This window comes from Podarcis muralis, chromosome 11, assembly GCF_964188315.1.
Source record: "Podarcis muralis chromosome 11, rPodMur119.hap1.1, whole genome shotgun sequence".
In the NCBI taxonomy this organism is placed as follows: Eukaryota; Metazoa; Chordata; class Lepidosauria; order Squamata; family Lacertidae; genus Podarcis; species Podarcis muralis.
The window spans coordinates 51,599,578-51,622,694 of record NC_135665.1 but is presented as its reverse complement, the minus strand read 5'-3'; the positions used below and the strand labels follow the sequence as shown (position 1 = coordinate 51,622,694).

General features: G+C 43.9%; 1 protein-coding gene across 11 annotated transcripts in view; it reads left to right on the top strand.

The window, feature by feature from the left end:
- Positions 1–23,117, top strand: part of ZNF532 (zinc finger protein 532) — a 51,474-nt gene that overhangs the window by 14,361 nt on the left and 13,996 nt on the right. For all 11 annotated transcript variants that reach the window (XM_028747951.2, XM_028747947.2, XM_028747956.2 and 8 more), the window contains 3 exons: positions 6,509–8,875; positions 20,191–20,372; positions 21,806–21,982. In XM_028747951.2, coding sequence (XP_028603784.2) covers positions 6,536–8,875; positions 20,191–20,372; positions 21,806–21,982 — 2,699 coding nt within the window. In that variant the 5' untranslated portion in view covers positions 6,509–6,535. The remainder of the gene's footprint in view (positions 1–6,508; positions 8,876–20,190; positions 20,373–21,805; positions 21,983–23,117) is intronic.

Below are 23,117 nucleotides of genomic sequence, written 5' to 3'. Positions count from 1 at the left end.
CAGGCCAAGTGAAATGTCTGGTTGCAATCTGTCGAGGATGATCATAAGCAGTTGTGTATATAAAGCTCTGCCTCACAGCTGGCTTTCGTAATTCTGTTCCTGAGGGAGAAGGTGGAGCTGGTCCAAGAAGGTTTGCAACAGACTTTGCTCCTATTCTTTCTCTGTGTGCAAGTTTGTGATTTGATCCTCCTCAAGGGCGATTTCGAAAAGCATAGTCAAGGGGCATTGAGAAGAAGCCAAAAAGAGTTGGGTTAAAGAGGCAGCCCTCTTGTCCAAGCTGCGTTTTGTCATGAAGCTATTGGACTTGAATCCATCAAACTACACAGCTCAGTGCAAACACCGCAGTTTCCCAAATGAATTAGCCAGGCTGTCAGCATTGGGCTATTGGCAACGAACACAAGCAAATCTGGATTCCTAGGTAGATGGTCTCTCTCTATAGGATTGGACGGTGGTGTCCCCAGAATCTGCCAAGTGCGATTTGTCAAGAAGCCAGAATCTTAAATGCCTGCGGGGTTGAAGCATTGTGCAGAGGCTACAGTTGCATCATACACAAACCAGAAAAAGAGACGCAAGGTTGAGGGCTAAACAGCATGTGGCATTTATTTTATGGATGCGGTAAACATGCATTTTCTCTCTCTTGAATGTAAATGGCAGCTATAGGCTGAGGAACGACTGGGCCTGTGCTGGGACCATTTGTCACCTTACTCTGTAGTGCTGTTGAAAATCCCTACTCAAACCCCTCCGTCTGAATGCTCCCATCGCTTCCTGGAGCATTTTAACAGAGATGGTATATATGCATTGTACCACACTGCTTTAAATGGTTCTTCTTTTAAAAAAGAAAAAGGGAACTCTCGGACCACCCCATAAGTAATGAATTTTTGCTGTTGCCAGAGCGTGCACTGATAGATTCACCTTTCTTCTGATGTTCATGGGTCAGGGGAGGCGGCTGATGCAGGCATGTTGACTCCAGAAATGAGAGCGAATGGCTCCCTTCTCCCATTCCTTGCATGCCAGAAGATTCCCAATTGGCCTTGACCTGCCCTCCGCATGTCTTTGACTGCAACTCCCAGCTGTGCTGGCAGCCAACGGGTGGGTGTTGTAATCCGAAGCGTCTGTAGGCGTAAAGTTGGGAGAAGGCTGGCTTTGACCCGGCTCCGATCTAGGTGCAATTTAAGATCCTTGCTCTTCCTCCTCATCGTTTAACACCACAGGTAGGTGTGTTCTGTAGTCACAACCCATTAGCAAACGTATTACCGGCTGCAGAGACGGGCAAATAGAGACTGAAGAGAAAAGGAGGGAAATGCTAGTTAAATGCTCGCTTTTATCGTTTTCATAAAATATGCATTTGTGTGATATCAGCTCTGGCTGGCTTGTGGTTTTGGAGGAGAGCAATGGTACTTCTGTAAGGTGGTGAAGAGGAATGAGTGTTCAATAAAATCTATTTCCCCCTTCCTTGCCCCCTGCCGCCTCCCCCAAAACTATATGGGCTGATTTACACAGCTCCCATGACATGTCAGGAAGTGAGCTGAATAAATCCTGGCTGAGTTAGTGAGCTTTATTGTTTTCAGTGATTCACCAAGAAATTGGATTCAAGATGGCCAGGAGGGGTGGAATAACCAGGATGTGTTTTCCTGATACATGCAGCTTTCCCCTGAACTTGGAACTTCCTGACCTGGAATTCTGTTAATTCCTCTTTTAACTATTCTAAATGCTGTTTAACCGGCTTCTTTCATTGTGATTTTTTTCTCCCCATTGCAATTTTATTTATTAAATTTATGCCTTGCCCTTCTTCCTAAAGGAACCCAGTGACAAAACACTAACAACAAACATTTTAAAGATAATTCCAGTACAGATGCAGTCCTGGGAAAGATCTCGGCTTAAAAGTCTTGATGAAGTTTTAATTATGGATGCTTTTAACGTTTTGGTGGAATTGTTTTATTGTGTGTTTTAATTATAGATTATACACCTGCTTGTGGGGTAGAGGAGCTGCAAACAAAATCTCACATTTGGCAACCAGTGCACCCCTTTGGTTTCCGATAGTACATGGGTAGAGGAGTCTAAGAAGCCTGTGACACAAATTTTTCAAGGCCCTCTAGTGGCTATGCTGGCTCTTTTACCAGAAGTAATGTATTTAGTGTTAACTCTGGAAATGTTTACTCAATTCTGACCAAACTACGCTTCTGAATGTGCTCTAGGAGGCTAAGTTTGGTCAGAATCCAGTGAAATATATTGACATTATTTTCAGCTCTCCTACCCCACTATGACCTCCTGCCAACCTAGCAGTTCGAAAGCACGTCAAAGTGCAAGTAGATCAATAGGTACCGCTCCGGCGGGAAGGTAAACGGCGTTTCCGTGTGCTGCTCTGGTTCGCCAGAAGCAGCTTAGTCATGCTGGCCACATGACCCGGAAGCTGTACGCTGGCTCCCATGGCCAATAAAGCGAGATGAGCGCTTCAGAGTCGGCCACGACTGGACCTAATGGTCAGGGGTACCTTTACCTTTTTACCCCACTATGACAGCTTCCTATATACTGTTCGTATATACTGTAGTGTGTTTTCTTTTTGGATGCTACAGTTGTCATTGGGCCCAGAAGGCAAAATTCCCTGAACCCTGTGTTCCTGGGTTTTTAAATCTCTTTCCTTGGAGAAATCTAGGACTGCCCACAACTAGGGACAATTGAAATGTTGCTTACTTGCAGCCAAAGGGTGTGATTTTTAAAAAGCTCCATACTGTGTACAGTGTTACAACTCCATGCGACTTTTGGCATTTGCCTAGTCCCATGCTTTAATTATTTAGCTAACTCTTCAGGGCTTTCATCCTTGAATTATCTTGGAATCTGTGGAGCAACACTTTTAATGGAATTTGAATTTGGGGTTGTTGTTTTAAAATAGAAAATAAAATAAAAACCCCTCCAGGAATGACTAGCTTGTGGCTGCTTAAAAGGGTATTATTTCATAGAGGAGTTGTGTTTTTTTAAAAAAAAAGGAAAAAAAATATTTTGTGCATCTTATACTGAATTCGTGCTTCGGCAAATGTAATTATGATAATCTAGCTTTTGCAATAATCTCTGAAGAAGATAAGATGCATATCCATTTGCAACAACTCAGCTGGGCGAAATCTTTTCAGTATTTCAAGATTAGTGACTGGTCTCAGCAGTTTGCCTAATTTAAAGGCAATAAATAAGAACCCATGAACTTTTGGAAGAAAGGGCCTTGGTTTGGGGAGGTTTGTATTGGAGAGATTTAGAAATTGGATATAGGGATAATAAGTGGATAAAAAGTGACTTGTTTGCTGTTAACAGGGCTTTTGAGTCATTGGTATGTGAATGCTAGTGATCCCAGCATTTTATTTTGCCATGTGAATTATGACTTCAGGCAATCTGAATGCCTTTGGTATTCAGCATACTTATGATAGATATAAAGAGATTTCATAGCTGGGTTTGTTTTGCTTTATACTAGCCTCCTTGTGATGTTTCAACTGTATCAAAAGTGACTTTAGTGCACTCTCAGTTGGTTTTCATTCGGTTCGGCATTGGATCACTGCATTAGGTCGATACAGAGGTGCTGTGAAATTAACATTGTAGGCCCAAACTGGAATTAGAATTACATTCTGTGCCTCCGCATTTCTAGAGTTGTTGAATTGCCTCCAGCATTGACTTCCTGTTGGATTTTGGTTTCTGTCCTTTTTTTTCAGCTCCCTATTAAATCCTCTTGATTTCTCGTGTATATTTTGGGGCTGTTGTGGGCATATTAGCACAGTAGTACAGAGATGATGTAGCTGGGCATCCGTAAGAGAGTTCTTAACCCTCTTTGCACCCTGGCACTCCCTGGGGGTCAATAGGAAGACCGATTCAACTGGGATCTGTATCACTAGGATTAAATTCAGCCTTGAATAGCCAAATGGATGGTTAGCTGCCAGCACCTGCTGAATATGGAAAAGTAGGACTCTACTGTCTCTTGGGTAAAGGTCCAAGGCACAGACGTGGAATGACACATACTATGGGTCAGGTATGGGGAGATAGTTTTCTCTCCCACCCCTCATGGGCCAAGCTTGAAAGGGGGGCAGAGTTGCCTACCTGTCAGTCACAGTGACATACCCTAGAGCAGGCATATCCAACTCCCAAGAGACTGTGATCTACTCCCAGTATAAAGAAACTGGCAGTGATCTACCCATTGTCATTGGAGGGAGGAGGAGCGTGCATCATGGAGTGGGTGGATTTGCTCAGAGTTGTTGACCTTTTTTGGGGAGTATTTTTAGCTCCCCCCCATAACTTTTTGTACACAATAAGGACCCCGTGATCTACCAGGATCAGCTGGGGATCTACCGGTAGATCACAGTCTACTGGTTGGACATCCCTGTCCTAGAGGTGCAAGATTTGGAGAGCAAATGGCAGTTAACATGCCCACTCTGTAATTCTTGCCTTTCATTGACTGCTTCCAGACATGCCGCTATCCATGAACAGGAAGCTAGACCGTTCACAAGCTCGGTGTTGGTGCATGCAGCTCATAGCTGTCAACTTTTCCCTTTTCTTGCGAGGAATCCTATTCGGAATAATGGAGTTTCCCTTTAAAAAAAGGGAAACGTTGACAGCTATGATGCAGCTTGAGCAGTCCTTGCTTTGATTCTCCCTTCCTTGAAGGGAAGCCAAGAACAGACCTTCGTTTCCAATTATGGTTTGCCTTGAGAAGAGCAAACTGTGAACACTGGTTTCCACATAACACTGTGGTTTGTTTCCCCTTTATAAGAAAGGAGCAAAGGGCAAGGTGCTTGAGCTGTTTGCATAACCATTGTTTATGGCCAGCATTACATGTGAATGAAGACACTGGCGACTTGGGCTGTTGGTTCTGAAACACAGTTTTGGAGGTACATGGAAGACTTTCCTGGGAATTTCCACCCTGTAGGCTAGCATGTTTTTATATTCCACTATAATTTTTTGGCTATCCATCAAGAAGGAGCAGCATGGGGAAGATTTGGTAATTCTGTGAAACCATTTCCACCCTTTTTTTCTTGTAGGCAGAAAGCCTGACTCTCTGTGAATGAATTCCTGGCTGTTCTTGAAGACGTATGTCTATTCAGTCATGTTTCCTTCTGTGTTCAGAACTGAAAATCGAATGCATTTTTTTAATATTAAGTGTTGCCCGTCATTCTTTGTTTTTTTCCCCTGATCAAGAGTTTTCCTTTTGAATTTTTCTCTTGCACGAGTTGCCATTTATCTGTAGACCTGCGGGTGTGTCCCCTTTGTTAAAATTCACTTCCCCCCCTAGCCCTGGGGAGGGTCTCTGCTTTGAGACTATCCACCTGCAAAGTGAGTGGGGAGGGGGAGAGAAGCAGTTTCCCCAGTAAATAGCAAATCCCCCCCCCCCCCAATCTACAACATTCTAACTTTATATTACCTGGATATTAAACTGATTCCCACATATTACCAGATTCAGAATTGTTTATTTGTGTCTCATCACCAGACCATCACAAAGCTAGAACTAAACAAAAGGGTGCTTCGTATCTGTAATGAAATTAACAAAATGTAGGATGAATAATAATTTCACAAACCTAAGTAAGATTGTATAAAACTGTCAACACACCTAAAATATTGAATCTTCCTAGCAAATAGGCAGCATTAAATCAGTGTGTATGGTGCTGGGCAGATAAAGCTTTTTTTAGTATAAAGAAGATAGGCTCTTCATGTTCCACTAGAACTTTAATGATGCCATATATGCTCTAAACTCGGTGGAAAATGTGAATGGAATGTTTTGATGGAACTCCATAACATTTTCTTGACGCTCTGTGCCTGTTCTCTTCCATGCTACATCCAGTACTGCTATGATAACTGAGATACTGATCTTTTGTGGATGAAATGCCCTGGAGTTTTGGTAAATAACTAGCACTGACATACTTTGCTCGCCTCTTATCCCTGTTATTGAATTTATATACCACCCTATACCTGGAGGTCTCAGGGCAGTTCACATAAAAATATCACAGTATATAAAATAAAAATGAAAGCGATAACCCAATAATACCCCTCCCCAAAGAGCCACATTTTAAAAGGGTATGGGATGTTGATCAGGTTAACCAAAGGCCTGATTAAAAAGGAAAGTTTTTGCCTGGCGCCTAAAGGTGTGTAATGAAGGCACCAGGCGAACTTCCCTGAGGAGAGCATTCCACAGACAGGGAGCCACTGCAGAGAAGGCCCCGTTCTCATGTTGCCACCCTCCGGACCTCTCAAGGAGGCGGCACATGAAGAAGGGCCTCAGAAGATGATCTCAGGGTCTGGGTAGGTTCATATGAAAAGAGGCGGTCCTTGAGAAGAAAGGTTTCCTCTGCAATTTGCTTAAAAAGCAAAATTGTTTCCTTACTTGCAAGTCCTCAAAGTAATTAGAAATCCTTCAGAAAGTTTGTGTAAGTTTCTTGGCAGAACGAAACAACTTTAGTGGGCTTCATTTTCCACTGGTATGGGTATTTTTGCATGTTAAAAATCACAGTACTGATAGGAAACATTTCTGTTCATTTTGTAGATTTGCTTCTAAGCCATTAACGTGACCATGGGAGATATGAAGACCCCGGACTTTGACGACCTCCTTGCGGCATTTGACATCCCAGATATGGTTGACCCTAAAGCTGCTATTGAGTCAGGACACGATGACCACGAAAGCCACATCAAGCAGAATGTGCATGCTGACGACGATTCTCACGCACCGTCGTCGTCCGATGTTGGCGTCAGCGTCATTGTGAAAAACGTGCGGACGATTGATTCCTCTGAAGGAGCAGAGAAGGAAGGCCACCCCTCTACAGGCAATGGCTTGCATAATGGGTTTTTAACTGTTTCGACTCTAGATGGTTACAATAAAGAAGACTGCAAATCTCACAAAGACGAGGGCTCTGTTTCGGAGACAACACTGAAAGAATCTACCTTCAACCAATTTAGCCCTATCTCAAGTGCCGAAGAATTCGACGATGATGAAAAAATTGAGGTGGATGACCCCCCTGATAAGGAAGAGATGCGTGGGAGCTTCAGAGCGAACGTACTGACGGGGTCCGTCTCCCAGCAGGATTATGAGAAATTAAAGGTACTTGGAGGGGAAAACCTGATGAAACCTGGAGTTGCAGGTTCCGGTAATGCCGATAAAAATAAACTTGTTAAAAGAGACTCAGAAACAAACTCTACGCCTTTGGGTATGTACGAACCCTTTAAAGCGAGAAAAACAGATGATAAGCTACACAAAGAAAATCCCGAAAAGGTACATGAAAACCGGGTACTTGATGGGAAAATAGGCGCCGAGAAAGCGGAAGCAAACCTCACCAGTGTTTCGCAGTCGAAAGCAAAGTCATCAGCAAAACTCTCCTCGTGTATTGCTGCCATCGCAGCACTTAGTGCTAAAAAAGCAGCAACAGACCCTGTTAAAGACCCACAGTCTACTTCTAGAGAGCCGTCTCCCTTGCCAAAAGATATGAATGAAAGCCCTAGGGCCATTGACAAATCACCTGAACCTCAGAGTCTCATTGACTGTGCTAAGAAACCCTCCGTTAAGCAACCTGACAGTCCCCGGAGCGTATCGAGCGAAAACAGCAGCAAAGGGTCTCCGCCGTCACCCGCAGGCTCGACACCAGCAATCCCGAAAGTCCGCATCAAAACCATCAAGACATCGTCTGGCGAAATCAAGAGGACGGTTACGAGAGTGTTGCCTGAAGTTGATTTGGACGGCAGCCGCAAAGCAGAACAAACGGCTTCCATGGTGGCGTCCATGACTTCGCTGCTCTCCTCCCCGACTTCTGCCGCAGTCCTTTCTTCTCCCCCTCGGGCACCCCTTCAGTCGACGGTCGTCACCAACGCCGTTGCGTCCGCAGAACTCGCCCCGAAGCAGGTCACCATTAAACCCGTGGCTACTGCTTTCCTTCCAGTGTCGGCTGTGAAGACAGCAGGATCCCAAGTTATCAACCTGAAGCTCGCGAACAACACGACGGTGAAAGCCACCGTGATATCTGCTGCTTCGGTGCAGAGTGCCAGCAGTGCCATTATCAAAGCTGCCAACGCCATACAGCAGCAGACTGTGGTGGTGCCAGCGTCAAGCCTTGCCAGCGCAAAACTCGTGCCAAAGACAGTCCATCTTGCCAACCTTAACCTACTGCCTCAAAGCGCTCAGGCCACCTCCGAACTCCGCCAGGTGCTCACCAAACCTCAGCAGCAGATCAAGCAGGCAATAATCTCTGCGGCGGCTTCGCAGCCTTCGAAGAAGGTGTCCCGGGTCCAGGTGGTGTCGTCTTTGCAGAGCTCCGTGGTCGAGGCTTTCAACAAGGTGCTCAGCAGTGTTAACCCCGTCCCTGTTTACATCCCGAACCTCAGCCCCCCCGCCAACGCGGGCATCGCTTTGCCCCCGCGTGGCTACAAGTGTTTGGAGTGCGGAGACTCCTTCGCCCTGGAAAGGAGCTTGACGCAGCACTATGACCGGAGGAGCGTGCGGATCGAGGTCACCTGCAACCACTGCACAAAGAACCTTGTTTTCTACAACAAGTGCAGCCTCCTCTCTCACGCCCGCGGGCATAAGGAGAAAGGGGTGGTGATGCAGTGCTCCCACTTGATTTTGAAACCCGTCCCAGCAGATCAAATGATAGCTTCTCCGACGAGCAATAGTTCCGTCGCCTCGTCTGTCCTTCAGAGTTCCATTGGGATGGGCGCCCATACAGTTGCCAAGATACAGTCCAACATCACCGGAGCGGTCATCTCGGCTCCTGCAAGCACGCCTGTCCCTCCAGCCATGCCCCTGGACGAAGACTCGCCAAAGCTGTGCCGGCACAGCTTGAAGTGTCTGGAGTGTAACGAAGTTTTCCAGGACGAGACGTCTCTAGCAACGCACTTCCAGCAGGCTGCAGACTCAAGCGGACAAGTACAGTATCTTATATTTAAATTCCTGTGTACCTGGTACTATGCAAAGGAGATTGAGATGTGCTTCCCTTCCCCTTTATAAATGTGTGTTTTTCTTGGCATCCTTTTTTTTTTTGGTCATAACTTTTATTTTTTAAGTGGCAAAAGACTGAGAAAAGTAAATTTAAAGTGGGCTGGGAGGAGGAATCGTTGGGAAGCAAAAAACGGCTTTTTGAGAAGAAAAGTGCTTGTAGGAATTTCTAAGTAGTCCTTAAGCTACTTAAACATAATAACGAAGCAAAGTATTTCAACTATTAAGGGTTCCACAGCCTGGCGCCTTCAGGTGTTATTAGACTATAACTCCCATCAGCTCCAGCCAGCATAGCCTGTTGGTAGGATGGGAGTTATAGTCCAAATTTGGAAGGCACCAAGTTGGGGAAGACTTTTATGAAACAGTTTTCTGCTTGCTGGTGGAGAGCTCCCCTTCAAATTTCAAGGGTTCAGGCTAAATGCTCAACTGTGAAGGAGGCCATTGAGGTTACTGGTCTGTTACTTTTCTGGGGTCTGGAAGTAGCATGGTTCCTGATAGAGAACTTTCAGTCCATACGTCTTTCTGCATGTAGCACTGTCATACAGACTTTGTTTTTCTAGTGGTGAGTGTGCGCATGCACGGACATGCGCACACACATGTTCTGCATCTATCCTCATCTGCTCCAGAAATAATCTGGAGGCATCTAGAAAAGACTCTGGATTGTGTTGGGTTTCATCAGTCCACCCCGCCCCCGCAATCAACTTAATTTGCATTTTCCAAAATGGTATCAGAAACAAAACACAGTTATTCAAATTTTGCATTTTGGTTCTTCGGCCAAGTTATGTATACAAAAAATGCATAAACTAGGCTAAAATGTGCCTAAGATGTGCAGATAGATGATAGATAGATAGATGATAGATAGATAGATAGATAGATGATAGATAGATAGATAGATAGATAGATAGATAGATAGATAGATAGATAGATAGATATAGATGATAGATAGCTAGATAGATAGATAGATAGATAGATAGATAGATAGATAGATAGATAGATAGATAGATAGATGATAGATAGATGATAGATAGATAGATAGATAGATGATAGATTGAACCTATAAAATGCATTATATTTGCAAATTGCTTTGCAAAAATCACGTGTCACATAGAATTGTATACAGAAATGTGGCTATTAAGTGGAATTCACACTAAGATGCTGGACATATGTGTATATATATGTGTGCATATATACACACAGAGAGAGACAGACATTTTGCAAACTGATGTGGAGAACTGCAATTAGGACTGGAAAATGAGAAAGTGAAATTGAAAGGTTCATGGTCATCCTTATGTACAATGGATTTCGTTGAATTGCTACCCTTTTAATAATTTGCCAGTTAACAGACACAATCTTTGCTGTGTTCTCCACCCCGCCCCCGCCCCCTGGTAGTTAAATTTCCTGCATGAAGTTTCCTTACCATATTGGGCGCTTGCCTTCTGAGCTTTGTTAATGTGTGAAGTCCATGGAAAGACATGCCCACCATGGTTTGCAAGCCTGTGTCAAAAATACTGCTGAAAAGTGGTGATTAATAGGTCTCATTTTCTGCTCCATCGTAGACTGTGTGCTTAACACTGCTTTTCATATACAGTCAAACCTCGGTTGTCAAATGTAATCTGTTCCGGAAGCCCGTTCGGCTTCTGAAATGTTCAACAACTGAATCACGCCTTCTGATTGGTTGCAAGAGCTTCCTGCACACAGTGGAAGCTGCATCAGATGTTCGGCTTCCGAAAAATGTTCTAAAAAACCGGAGCATTTACTTCCGGGTCTTCTGCATTTGGGATCCGAAACATTCCAAAATGGAGCCGTTTGGGAACTGAGGTTTGATTGTACTTCCTGGCCGTTAAAGATTTATCGTTCTCCTCCGGTGGCGGTCTGTGTATTTTACTACAGCTGCAAAGATACATAGTGAAGTATCAAAGTAAAGCACAGGCTTGGTCTTTCCCCAAAAATATAGTTTTGCAAAAACAAAAACAAAAGTTTAGGAAGTTTTTAAAAAAGAACCAATCGAGCTAAAACAGTCCAGCTATTACGTATTAATATCTAAGTCCTTCCTAAGCATTGGTCGAGCTGTGATGGCATGGAATTTTGACAAAGGTTTTGACTGCTCAAGTAAAATTTAGAACAAAGAAGCTTTGGGGCAGAAAAGGCTGTATACTGTTGGATAGAAGGGGTGCAGAGAGTTTAGATGTGTGAGCCAGCATGAACTTCTGGTGTCCGTGTTTCTGCTCATGAGTATTCGCTCCCCTTTCTGGTGCAGGGCAAAATGAAATGAAATTCTCTTAGGGATAGTTCCTCAGTATTCCCTCTTATGCAGTTGGGTGCGGAGAGGCGAAGAGAGCTGCTTTCAGGACAAGCCGAATAGAATGAACCTCCCTGCACATTTTTTGCAGTATAACATTGTTATCTGCAGAGTGGAGCAGCCCATTGCTTGGGGAAAGCAACTTTAGCAGCCATGCCAAACTCTGTGCATATGATCCTTTAGGGCTGATTCCCACTCTTAAGGTACATGTCTGTGACAGATATTATAGCCAATGAGACCTTGCTGGCACCCCCCCATCATTTCTTCTCGTGTTCTTTATAAAACAACAGTCCCTCTCAACATGTGTGCAACTTGACCCAACGTTTATCCTCCAGCCCTATAGTTATTCTACTCTTCCTCCTCTCTCTGCGAGGGATGGCATCTCTAAGGAAACCTTTAGGATCTTTGCCTAATAAGAGAAATGTGGAGTGAAACCTATAGAATGGCACCAAGACACACACAGTTTCAGTACAGTGGTACCTTGGTTGTCGAACTTGATCTGTTCTGGGAGTCCGTTCGACTCACGGAACCATTTGAAAACCAAGGCACAGCTTCCAGTTGGCTGCAGGAGCTTCCTGCAACTCAGTTGGAAGCTGCGTTGGACGTTTGGCTTCCAAAGAACGTTTGAAAACCGGAAAACCACTTACTTTTAGGTTTTCAGCATTCGGAAGCCGAAGTGTACGAGTACCAAGGCGTTCGAGAACCAAGGTACGACTGTACTGGTTTTGGAGCAGTGGTTTACAGCAGTGTTCTCACAAGCCCTGTTTGAGCATTCAGATGAATGTGTGAAGGCTCACGTTTTTGTGATTGGGGCCATGTGCACTGGCTTCACCCCTATGAAACCCCACCTCCCTTTCTCCTGACGGTTTCTTTCTGTGTTGCCCATAACAGTCGGAAGGGGAAATCTCACAGTGTTTAGCTAAATGTAGTTGAAATCGCCCCTTTCATCCGGGTGATCGCTCAGAGGATTCTGTCTGTGGCTACATGAATGAGTTAGAATTTCCCTGGAGATTTTTGTGCTCCATGCAAAGAAAGATTGGAAGACGAGGAGGCAGGATGGTGTTGCATACAGATCTTGGAAGTGGGGATGGCATCTGTACCCTTGCACTTCTGCACAGCTTGAGTCCTCCTGTGTTGTTGAAGAAGGTTACTGCTCTCACCTTTCCAGGAGACCATAGTTTATGCGTCCGTCAGAGAGAGGGGATAAATACCTCCCCTGAAAGGCTCCCTCATGACCCATATTCTCCAGAAGAAGAGATGTGCATTCATCCAGTATTGTAAAAGTTTGTGGGAAAGGGTTTGTGAGTTGTACTAGCTAGATCTGCTGTTTCTGTTTGGGTTCTGAGCTCAGGTTATGGTGCTAGTAATATCTGTTCATTTTATTTCATTTGAAACATTTCTGTGCTGCCTGTCCCCTTGAGGAAGGATACCTATTTAAAAAGTGCACACACCAGGCAGTATCATACACAGTATAAAATGTGACTGCACCAGGCAGGACTAAAACCGGAATTAGATACTTGCAAAAGCACAGTTAAATAAGTAGGTTTCAAGGAGGCACTGAAATAAAATCGGAAATGTCGCTTACCCAAGTTAAGTTCTACAGTTAGAGAATAACTTGATCCCAAGCTTACGGACATAGAAAACTGCCTGGGATTTTTAGTCTGTGATTAGCAAATACCTGATTGATGAGCAACTGGGACAGTGCCTTCTTCGTGGTGGTGCTGCAGTTGTGGAAGTCTCCCCCCTCATAGATCCTGCAAGGCTTCCTTCTGTCCCATTTTTATATGGCGCATGAACACATTTTTATTCCAGAAGTCGTTTTGCGATGGACTCTGGATGTTTTCATTGGGCTTTGCTTTCTTCCTTTTCATGCCACCTTTCCATCAAGAAGCATTCCCAGGGCAGGTTACATCATCTACGTAAAATGTTCACCATAACAGTAACTTTAAAAACAACAGAAAAACCTACAAATAGAATTGTTCTGTCTGCTCCTTCTGAATACCAGAGCACCTTCTGCACTACCCAAATCCTGGAAGAAGAGGTAGCAATGAAGGCTGAGCAATGCCAGGGCCAGCTCTGCTTCTGCGGGGAGTTATCTCCACAACTGGTGGCAGTGCTGGGTTTTGTGGCCAACAGTATTTTAATACTTCATTCATTTTTTATTTGTTACGTCTCCAAAGCTGCTTACATTAAAATGAGAATATGTGGTATTCAACTGACTTTTGTGCTACTGCAAGGATTAACACTAGCACAAACAGACATACACTTACCCCAAGTGTCACACGCTGTCCCCAGATCTGTTCTAGAGGGGTGGGGGAACCCTGAGAACAGATTTAGAGGGTGCACAGGGGAAGGACAGAGTAATTCCGTTGTGCAAAGAGAAATCCTTGTGCCAACAGAATCTGAGACTTAGCGCACAGTGAGATTGGAAAAGCAGGACATAAACAACTTAAATGAATAGATAGATCTTTTATTTCTCTAGGTCATGAATCATGAATGAAATTTATTATGGTCAGAGACCAGCTTGAGAAACACAACTGGAACTACAATCCCAAAAGCAAAACAAACATTTAAAACAATATACAACAATGGATTTTAAGTTTAAAAGTGCGATAGGCATATAAACACATAAAAACTTTAAAATAGACTATCTTAGAGAAATGACCCAAAGTTGCCCGTGGATCCGGGTTTGGGAATTTTCTTAACAAACTAGATTGAATCAGGGGATGGTCTGCGCCTACAGATCTGTGCGCAGAATCTGCCGACAATCCGGGTCGTGTTGTGGTCTTTGCCTAACAGGAGAAGACCGAATTTTTGCTTTACCAGGAGGTCAGCAAGCCTCACCAGCAGGGGGTCAATGGTTTCTCTATGTGCCTCATCGTAAAAGGGACATCTAAAAATTATGTGTTCAGGGCTTCCTATATCCCTGTATTTCTCTAGGTCAAAGAGCAAGAACATTTTACATGAAATACATATCAACAACAAAAAGTTCATTCAGAAACAAGATAATGTATATCATAGAATCCTAGAGTTGGAAGAGACCATGAGGATCATCTAGTCCAACCCTCTGCAATGCAGGAATCTTTTGGCCCAACATGGGGCTTGAACCCCTAACCCTGAGATTAAGAGTCTCATTCTCTACCAACTGAGCTATGTATCCAAACAATCTTCAGGAGAATGATGTGGCTAACACCACTGATGAACAAGCATAACCAATTAACATGGCTGTGCTTCAGATGGTGAAGCAATTTGTCCAGTTAACTGCAGTTAACGAACCAGACTCTGGCATGGTAACTAGATCTGTAGCTCTTCAGTGAGAAATCCATATTTTACATCATGTTTACCCATACAGTTACAGAGAGGGAGGTTCTAGTAAACAGCCTTTGCCTCATCTCCTGAGCCAAGATATAGCTACATATGAATAGGGATGGGAGAGAAATATGATTCATTTCACTTTTAAAAGCAAAGTTACCTAATTTGCACTTCTGAAACCAATAAAATAACTGGAATGCTGCTGTCCTTTGAAATCTAAAAGGTAAAGGTGAAGGTACCCCTGCCCGTACGGGCCAGTCTTGCCAGACTCTAGGGTTGTGCGCTCATCTCACTCTATAGGCTGGGAGCCAGTGCTGTCCGCAGACACTTCCGGGTCACGTGGCCAGTGTGACAAGCTGCATCTGGTGAGCCAGCGCAGCACACGGAAACGCCGTTTACCTTCCCGCTGGTAAGCGGTCCCTATTTATCTACTTGCACCCGGGGGTGCTTTCGAACTGCTAGGTTGGCAGGCGCTGGGACCGAACGACGGGAGCGCACCCCGCCGCGGGGATTCGAACCGCCGACCATGCGATCGGCAAGTCCTAGGTGCTGCGGTTTTACCCACAGCGCCACCCCCGTCCCAATCTACACTCCAAATTTTGCTCTGCAGTGCTCCAGCCAAGTAATGTTTAGATAGATGTGTATACTGGGGTTAATTGTGCACGCAAATGCCTATATTAGTGAAAACAACATACAAAAGTGAATTATATTAGGGAAAATTTATCTGCAAAAAAATGTGTATATTAGGCAAAATTCACACCAAAATGTCGATGAATTAAAACAGACAAATACATTGCAAACTGATATGGGTATGTAGAGAACTGAAATTGAGATTGGAAAAACAATAAACAGAGGGAAACCAAAATTTGTAGATTTCACCCATCCCTGTACATAAGGTAGATTCATTTGTGTGTGTTTTCAAAAGTGGTTTGTTCATTATCCAGAGCTCATGTTGCTCGGGATTTTTAGTCATATAATTCTCTTGTGGATTGTTTGGATCCATGTACAGTATATTACTCTCTTCTTCTTTTTTGGACTCTTGGGACAGTGTGTGTGTGTGTGTGTGTGTGTGTGTGTGTGTTGCTATATTCGCATTGCATTAGTTTTGGTTTATGGGGCAACCTGTGATTCTAGATCTACTGTTGACAATAAACATCAGCTGCTTTCTGGAATTGACTGCATACTTTATTTAGGGTTTACTCTTGGGGTTTGGGGCTCAAGAACTTGGGCTGCCTTTTTGTGCCTTTCTGTTGCCCGATTCCCGAGTCTGAAGAGCGGTTTGCTTTGGGAGCAGAAAGGCTAAGAGAAAATGTGCATGTTTCTGTCCTGAATATACTTTTGACATCTTGCTTTCTAAAGTAGAAGAATCTACCCCAGCTGGGAAAAAAGGTCTTCCCCAACCCTTTCCTGGCTCTGTTGCAAATTGTGATCAAAGCAAGAGTTGGTCCCTACAGTGAGTATCTAGGCATTTCCAAAGCTGGCTAGCTAGCTGCTCCTGTTTAGAATGGAAATTTACCAGGGGATTAAGAGGCTGTGGAAGATGAGGTCTCTGCAGTGGAGCTGATTATGATTTGAACTTCTTAAACGAGCCAGCATGTGAGATAGCAGAGCCTTTTTGCAAGCCGTTCACCACCAGTAGACTGTAAACTAGCCCCCGTTTTTCCTTCTAGAAATGCTATGTAATAATAGTTGCTAATCTTAATAAAAGCTTGAAAGCCAAATCAGAGCAAGGGCCATGCTGCCTGCCATCACTCTGAATGTACGAACACTGTTACAAATTTTGAGGAAGGGGAGAGCAGCCAAATGAACAAAACAGCGTGAATGGGTTGCAGGAGTGAAGTTTATTTGTGAAAGTAATATTTACCACCCTTTGGGGCTTATGTCTTATATATTGGTAGCTTTTAAAATCAAGCAATGCCACTTTTGGAAATATAGAATTCGTCATAAATTGTGCAATGCTTTTTTGTAAGCTCAAAATGTTAATATTACCTCTGGTTTACTTTCCTTATTTGTTTGTTGGTTTGTTATTCATTGATATGAAAGCAGAACCACTAACACGCACAATTATATTTTAAATGTAAAATTTTCTGGGGGGAAAAGAGAATTTACAGATCTTTAGTGCATGTTCAGCTTTAGGGTGGGAAAAGCAAGAGGCAAAATAAAATATTGGCTCAGATCCCAGCAAAAGAACTGGGTGGCTTCAGTTGCCGATACGCACCCCCATTCCCAGCAAAAGGCACATCTGGCCAATTCGGTGTAATGTAGATCGGCATGTGCATATATAGATGCAAATTGTTCCTGGCAAAGCACACTCTTAAATTTGAGCTTGTACACATCTTGTGTGATTTATGAATTGGTTATAATTTCAAACGAGCTAGAAATCTCTTTTTTAAAATTAAAAAATAGCTAGCTTCTGTGGCAAATTGTACTTGTGGAGCTGAGTGAAATTCCTTCCAGGTTGCTAGGTTACCCATGGATTAACTGCAGAACCTCATTTATCTCTTCTTTCCAAACTGAAAAGCCCAAGCACACGCAAAACGCTAACATTCTGGTTTGCACCTACTTTGGGCCACAGGTGGGGCAGGGCTTGTATTGTTGAATACTCCCTCAATCCCTGCATGTAATAATGAACTAGAATACCTGAGAGAAATGTGTGGCGCAGGTCTCTCCGAATGTTAGTTCGTTGCATATAAGGCATATTCCCTCCCTCCCTCCCCCCGCCCCCAGTTGATGGTGCCTTCCAAAATTCGACCCCTGAAGGTCTGAAGTGATTCAGGCCAGAACTGCAGCACCTCATAATGGCAAACTCAGGTGGTTAAGTGCTGACAGGATTGGAGGCCACTGGGGAACAAGAGAGGAAAGTTGCAGCGTTGTAATGGGATTCCTGAGGTTTGCAGGTATATAAATTTTGGTGGACATCCCCCTCAACCTTCCAGCGAAGACTGAGCATGCTCGGTAGTTGCAGAATGTCGGATATCAGTTGGAAGGAGTGCTTCTGATAGAGGGAGGATATACTGCAACATTTTGCTGCTGCTCCTCTCACATGTTCTATGTACTGGGTTTTAGGCGCTACAAGCCTATGTGCATTGACTCAGAAGAAAGCCCCATTGTGCCTTGTGGGACTTACTAAAGAGTAAGGCTGCACCAGCAACATACATTTAAACCAATATCGTGCTACTCCAAGCAGTCATGGCGGGGTGATTTAGCAACCAGTCTTCCAGGGAGCTCTGGGAATTGTAGCTTTGTGTGGCTTCCAGTCACTATCAAAGCCCGTAAAAAACAACACCCAGGAAATCCATGCCTATTCAACACTGCTGTGTTGATGGCACCTACGCATGATTAGGATTATATTCCAAAGAGGCGAGTCTGATACTGAGGGCTGGTGGGGAGGGGCAGATAAAAGACTAGACAGTGCTTCAAATTTTCTCTTGCGAAATATTAAAATAGCTGTATTTATTTATTTATTTTTAGAAAAGACAGCAAGGGGTCAACATTACATTCATTGCTCCTGTACTCTCTTGTTCTGTTTTCTATACTGCTCTTCCCTCCAAGGTTCTTAGAGTTGGTGTGGACATAGGACGTTGATGCCGTAGTAGCGCTGTGCTCTAAACCACTGAGCCTCTTGGGCTTGCGGATCAGAAGGTTGGCGGTTCGAATCCGCACAACGGGGTGAGCTCCTGTTGCTCTGTCCCAGCTCCTGCCTACATAGCAGTTTGAAAGCACGCCAGTGCAAGTAGATAAATAGGTACTGCTGTGGCGGGAAGGTAAACGGCATTTCCGTGTGCTCTGGTTTCCGTCACGGTGTTCCGTTGCGCCAGAAGCGGTTTAGTCCATGCTGGCCACATGACCTGGAAAGCTGTCTGTGGACAAACGCCTGCTCCCTCGGTCTGAAAGCGAGATGAGCGCCGCAACCCCATAATTGCCTTTGACTGGACTTAACCGCCCAGGTGACCTTTACCTTTTTACCTACTGATGCAGTCTCCCATCCCCAGGGAATAACCGGACTCAAAGCTTGGGGAGATGGAACTGACCAATGGGGTTTGTGAGGGTTCACGAGCTGGACCAGACAGAACTGAATTCAAAACCCTGTCCAGCTGCATGGCTTCCTGGCTGATCTTGAGCCAGTTGCTGTCTCTCAGCTTAACCAATATTGTTGTATAGATGCATAACACCACCCAGAGCTCTGGAGGAAGAGCAGTACGAAAACAAAATCAGCATAGCCTGAAGATGCCTAGTGTAGATTTGTTGTGGACGCCATGACACCCCTACCAGTCTTTGCACCCATCCATAGACCTCATTTGCTACAGCTGTGGATCAGGGTTTTGAAATGAGAATGAGTTATGAAAAACAGCTCATTCCTGTTGGGTTTTTCACCATCCCTAAAGTTTCTGATTTCTTCTTGAATAAAAAGGGAGCCTTCCCCCTGACTTGCCCCATGCCTTTCAACACAGTCCGTAAAGCACATGATGTTTCATTTACAACTTAAGCAAAAGAAGTCAAGCTTCCTCCTTCATGGAGTTTAACCCTTCAGGGTTGCACCTAACAATGACTCTGCACAAGCAAGTGGAATGATTTCTGCTTGTGCAACATAACTTTCCCTTTCTTCCTCCTGTGCAACCTCTCCACACCCCAACTTTGGTGGTTCTCCCAAGTGGCCCGAACAAATTACAGGAGCTTGGAACTAATGGAAAAGTTAGCAAAATATATTGGAACCCTACACAATCCGAAAAAGGACAACTTTTCTAAAGTTTGGCATCTGTTTGTTGAACCCATTAAAGTTAAGGAACATGACTGGCAGCTGCCCTCTTCTCATGGGTTCCTTTGGAAAAACTTTCTTGGATAACATGCTGACGAAAGACAACTGACTGGAATTATAGTGTCGTTTTTTGGAATACTCCCTCCTTTCTCCTCGCATCCTTCCTTTCTTTTGTTTTCCTTCCTTGCTTTGATTTCTTTTCCTTTACTCCCTTCTTTATTGTTGTCATTATGCTTTTTGATGTATGAGGATATGGAAGCAAAGGAAGGGGAGGGAGGCTGGGAGAAGAGAGGGGTGAGAGCTGAAGGGACACATCTTTGTATGAGACAACAGTTAGATATATTTGTGAGAGGGGATCTTGAATTCTTCTTTCCCTGTCGCTTTTCTTTTCTCTTCATTATTTTTTTGGTGTAGATTAGCTCGTCTTGTATTGTGAAAAAATGTTAACAAAACTTTATTTAGAAAAGAAAATGCAAAGGAGAATTTTCATAGCTCAAGCGGAATGGCTTCGTTGGATTCAACCCTTAGGTTCTAATCTAATTAAAAGAGAAGGAGAAAGAGTTGTGACATTGAATGTGGTTAGCAAATGCAGTTACATGTACTTTACTGGATATAATGCACCTGTCCTTTCTCAACCTGGACCTAAGAGACAGGAATTCAGTTTAAAGGAACAGTGGTGTAATGGGTCCATTTTATTGCTTTGTTCTTATCCCTTTTAACTGAAACACCCATAATGGTACTTTCTATGATGATGATGATGATGATGATGATGATGATGATGATGATGTGATGAATCGTGACTACCTTTATTAAATGTTAACGTGTGCCCAGGACAAACAATTGCCTTATCATCTCATTTGTTTCCGGTTTATTGTATAGAAGACGTGTAGTATATGTCAAATGCTGCTACCCAACCTGTGCAGCTTTGCATCGCATCAGAGAATTCATCAGCACAAATCGCCGTACACCTGTCCCGAGTGTGGTGCAATCTGTAGATCGGTACATTTCCAGACCCACGTCACAAAGAACTGCCTGCACTACACTCGAAGAGTTGGATTTCGGTCAGTATAATAAAAATACTTTTGAGACTGTGAAGTGGTATGCTGTATAAAGTTTCAGAAAGCCAAAACTTCAGGGGAAATGGCATATTGTTAGTGCCATATAATTATTCGAGTACATTTTTTTAAAATACCTGAATCTACAGGCACATAGCAAGGGACCAAATTTTACAAGCTTAGTCTTTAAACAAGTTTCAAAATCTGTTATATGCATATTTCGGAATAATAATTATGGTATTTTGTGGTAGCTCATCCACTTGATGAGGATATTTTGAATTGACTCTCAACATGCTTCTTCTAGAACAAGCTCCATGAGTAAATTACAGATGGAAAGGATATGTGGGAATAAGTTAGCCACATAATTTTTCCAGGGGCAAGATGCAAAAACCTCCTTGCTTTGGCATCTGGCCACTCTAGCTGTACAGCATCCTCAAGCTTCAAATTTGGGGGATGACATTTTCATTAATATTGGTAGGTTTGTTAAGGCACAGCTGCTCAAAGTATGCAGGCTACTTCGGCATGGCTCTGAACTATGCTTTTGTTCCAACTATGAGTGTCTTTGTGGCATGATATCAGAAAGGGAGAGAGGGTCACAGGGGGTTTTGTTTTATCTTTTGCTTCTTTCATCGTGAGACTTTTCCTGCATGCAGAACAGAGCTGTCGGCTTCTTACCAATCTTGTACAGGGGAAGATAAAAACCTTGGTCTGGGCCACAGTCCTTTGTGCCCTGTGCCCCAGGGTTGAGAATCTTTCAGTGATACAGTGGTACCTTGGTTCTCAAACTTAATCTGTTCCGGAAGTGCGTTCCAAAACCAAAGCGTTCCAAAACCAAGGCGTGCTTTCCCATAGAAAGTAATGCAAAATGGATTAATCCATTTAAAAACAACCCCTAAAACAGCAATTTAACATGAATTGTACTATCTAACGAGACCTCTGATGCATAAAATGAAAGCAATATTCAATGTACTGCAGTCACACAATCAATCAATCAATCAGTAGCTGAACTGGGTTCCGCACAGTCACAAAAACAAAACAAAAAAGCCACAAAAATGCAAAAGAAATAGCAAAAACAGAGAGACCTCAGTGTAAAACTCAAAATGGAAGTGTGGCACTCAAATCAGAAGCATAACACTCAAAACAGAGGATGTTCGGCTTCCGGAAAAAGTTCACAAACTGGAACACTTATTTCTGGGTTTGCAGTGTTTGGGTCCCAAGTTGTTGAGTACCAAGGCGTTTGAGAACCAAGGTATCACTGTTCTTAGAAAGAGTAGAGCATACTGAATACATTTTATATCCTTTATTTGTTCTGTGTGCAGTTATAGCTGTGTCCTTGGCCATTTTCTACACCTTGTAGAAGGATGCTGGCACTTAGACCCTACGGTGTTGCATTGCACTGCACAACAGAAAACATTGGCATAACTCTCCATCTCTTGCAGCTGTGTCCATTGCAATGTGGTATACTCTGATGTGGCGGCGCTCAAATCCCACATCCAAGGTTCTCACTGTGAAGTCTTCTACAAGTGTCCCATTTGTCCAATGGCATTCAAGTCGGCGCCCAGCACTCATTCCCACGCCTATACGCAGCACCCTGGAATCAAGATAGGGGAGCCCAAGTAAGCATCTCTGGTCTTTGCATCCTACTTGACTATTGACTTGCAATGCTACGGTTATCATGCTCAGAAATGAATGTTGCGTGTCATGACCAGAACTCCCCATATGCCATCAGAGAAGCAGGAACAGTCCTGGCAGGAGCTGGTTCTCCGACTTCCAACGGTGTTTCTAAAATTAAAGGACAGGTGCCATATATAAATGAGACAAAAGAGCAGCATGTTCGACAGCATATGTTTAGAACCTCCTTTCATACCTTCCTGCTTAATTCAAGAAACTTATGAGTGAAATTGGTGAGAGTGTATGAGCACCCTGCTCCCGTGTAACTGAAAAAGTTGCACAGAGATCCGTGTATTTTTAGCGTGTTGAAAAGGTCTTGCGTCAAAGCAAATTTTAGGCCCCGTTTTCCTACACAGAGCCGACCTTTCAAATAGGGATTTTGCAGCGGTTGAAGCCTCGCTGATTTCCTCTCCCCAGATTTCTCATATTCACTTCAGTACTTCCTTGTTGATGGTCTAGGGCAGTGATGGCCAAACTTGGCCCTCCAGCTGTTTTGGGACTACAATTCCCATCATCCCTGACCGCTGGTCCTGTTAGCTAGGGATGATGGGAGTTGTAGTCCCAAAACAGCTGGAGGGCCAAGTTTGGCCATCACTGGTTTAGGGGAACCTGTTTCAGCCCAAGGGCATATGGACAACTTTCCAAAGGCCACACGTCAATGGTAGGCAGGGCCAGAGGCAAAAAAATGGGTGGAGCCAAAGGCAAAAGTAGGCGGGGCAATGGGTACAACTTTGTACGACAGGCTACATTCCAATTATGTACAAACATCTTCATTCTACATCTGGACAGGAAAAAGGCAGTTCACAGGCACATTCCAACCGGGCAAAAGAATGTGAGGAGAGTGAAGCCAGGCAACAGCCCTTGAGGGTCAGGGCACAGGAAGAGCCACAAGAGGCCGGAAGCCGCCCCCCCCCCCAAAAAAAACCCTGCAGTTTCCCGCTCCTTAAATAGGGATATCTGTGCTCACTCCAGATGCAAATGGCTATTCCTCTCTCAAGTGTGTGAGAGAATGATAAGGGTCTTTAATAGAGAAATCTAAGCATCCTTGCCAGATTACATTTCCCAGGGTTTATTAAGTCA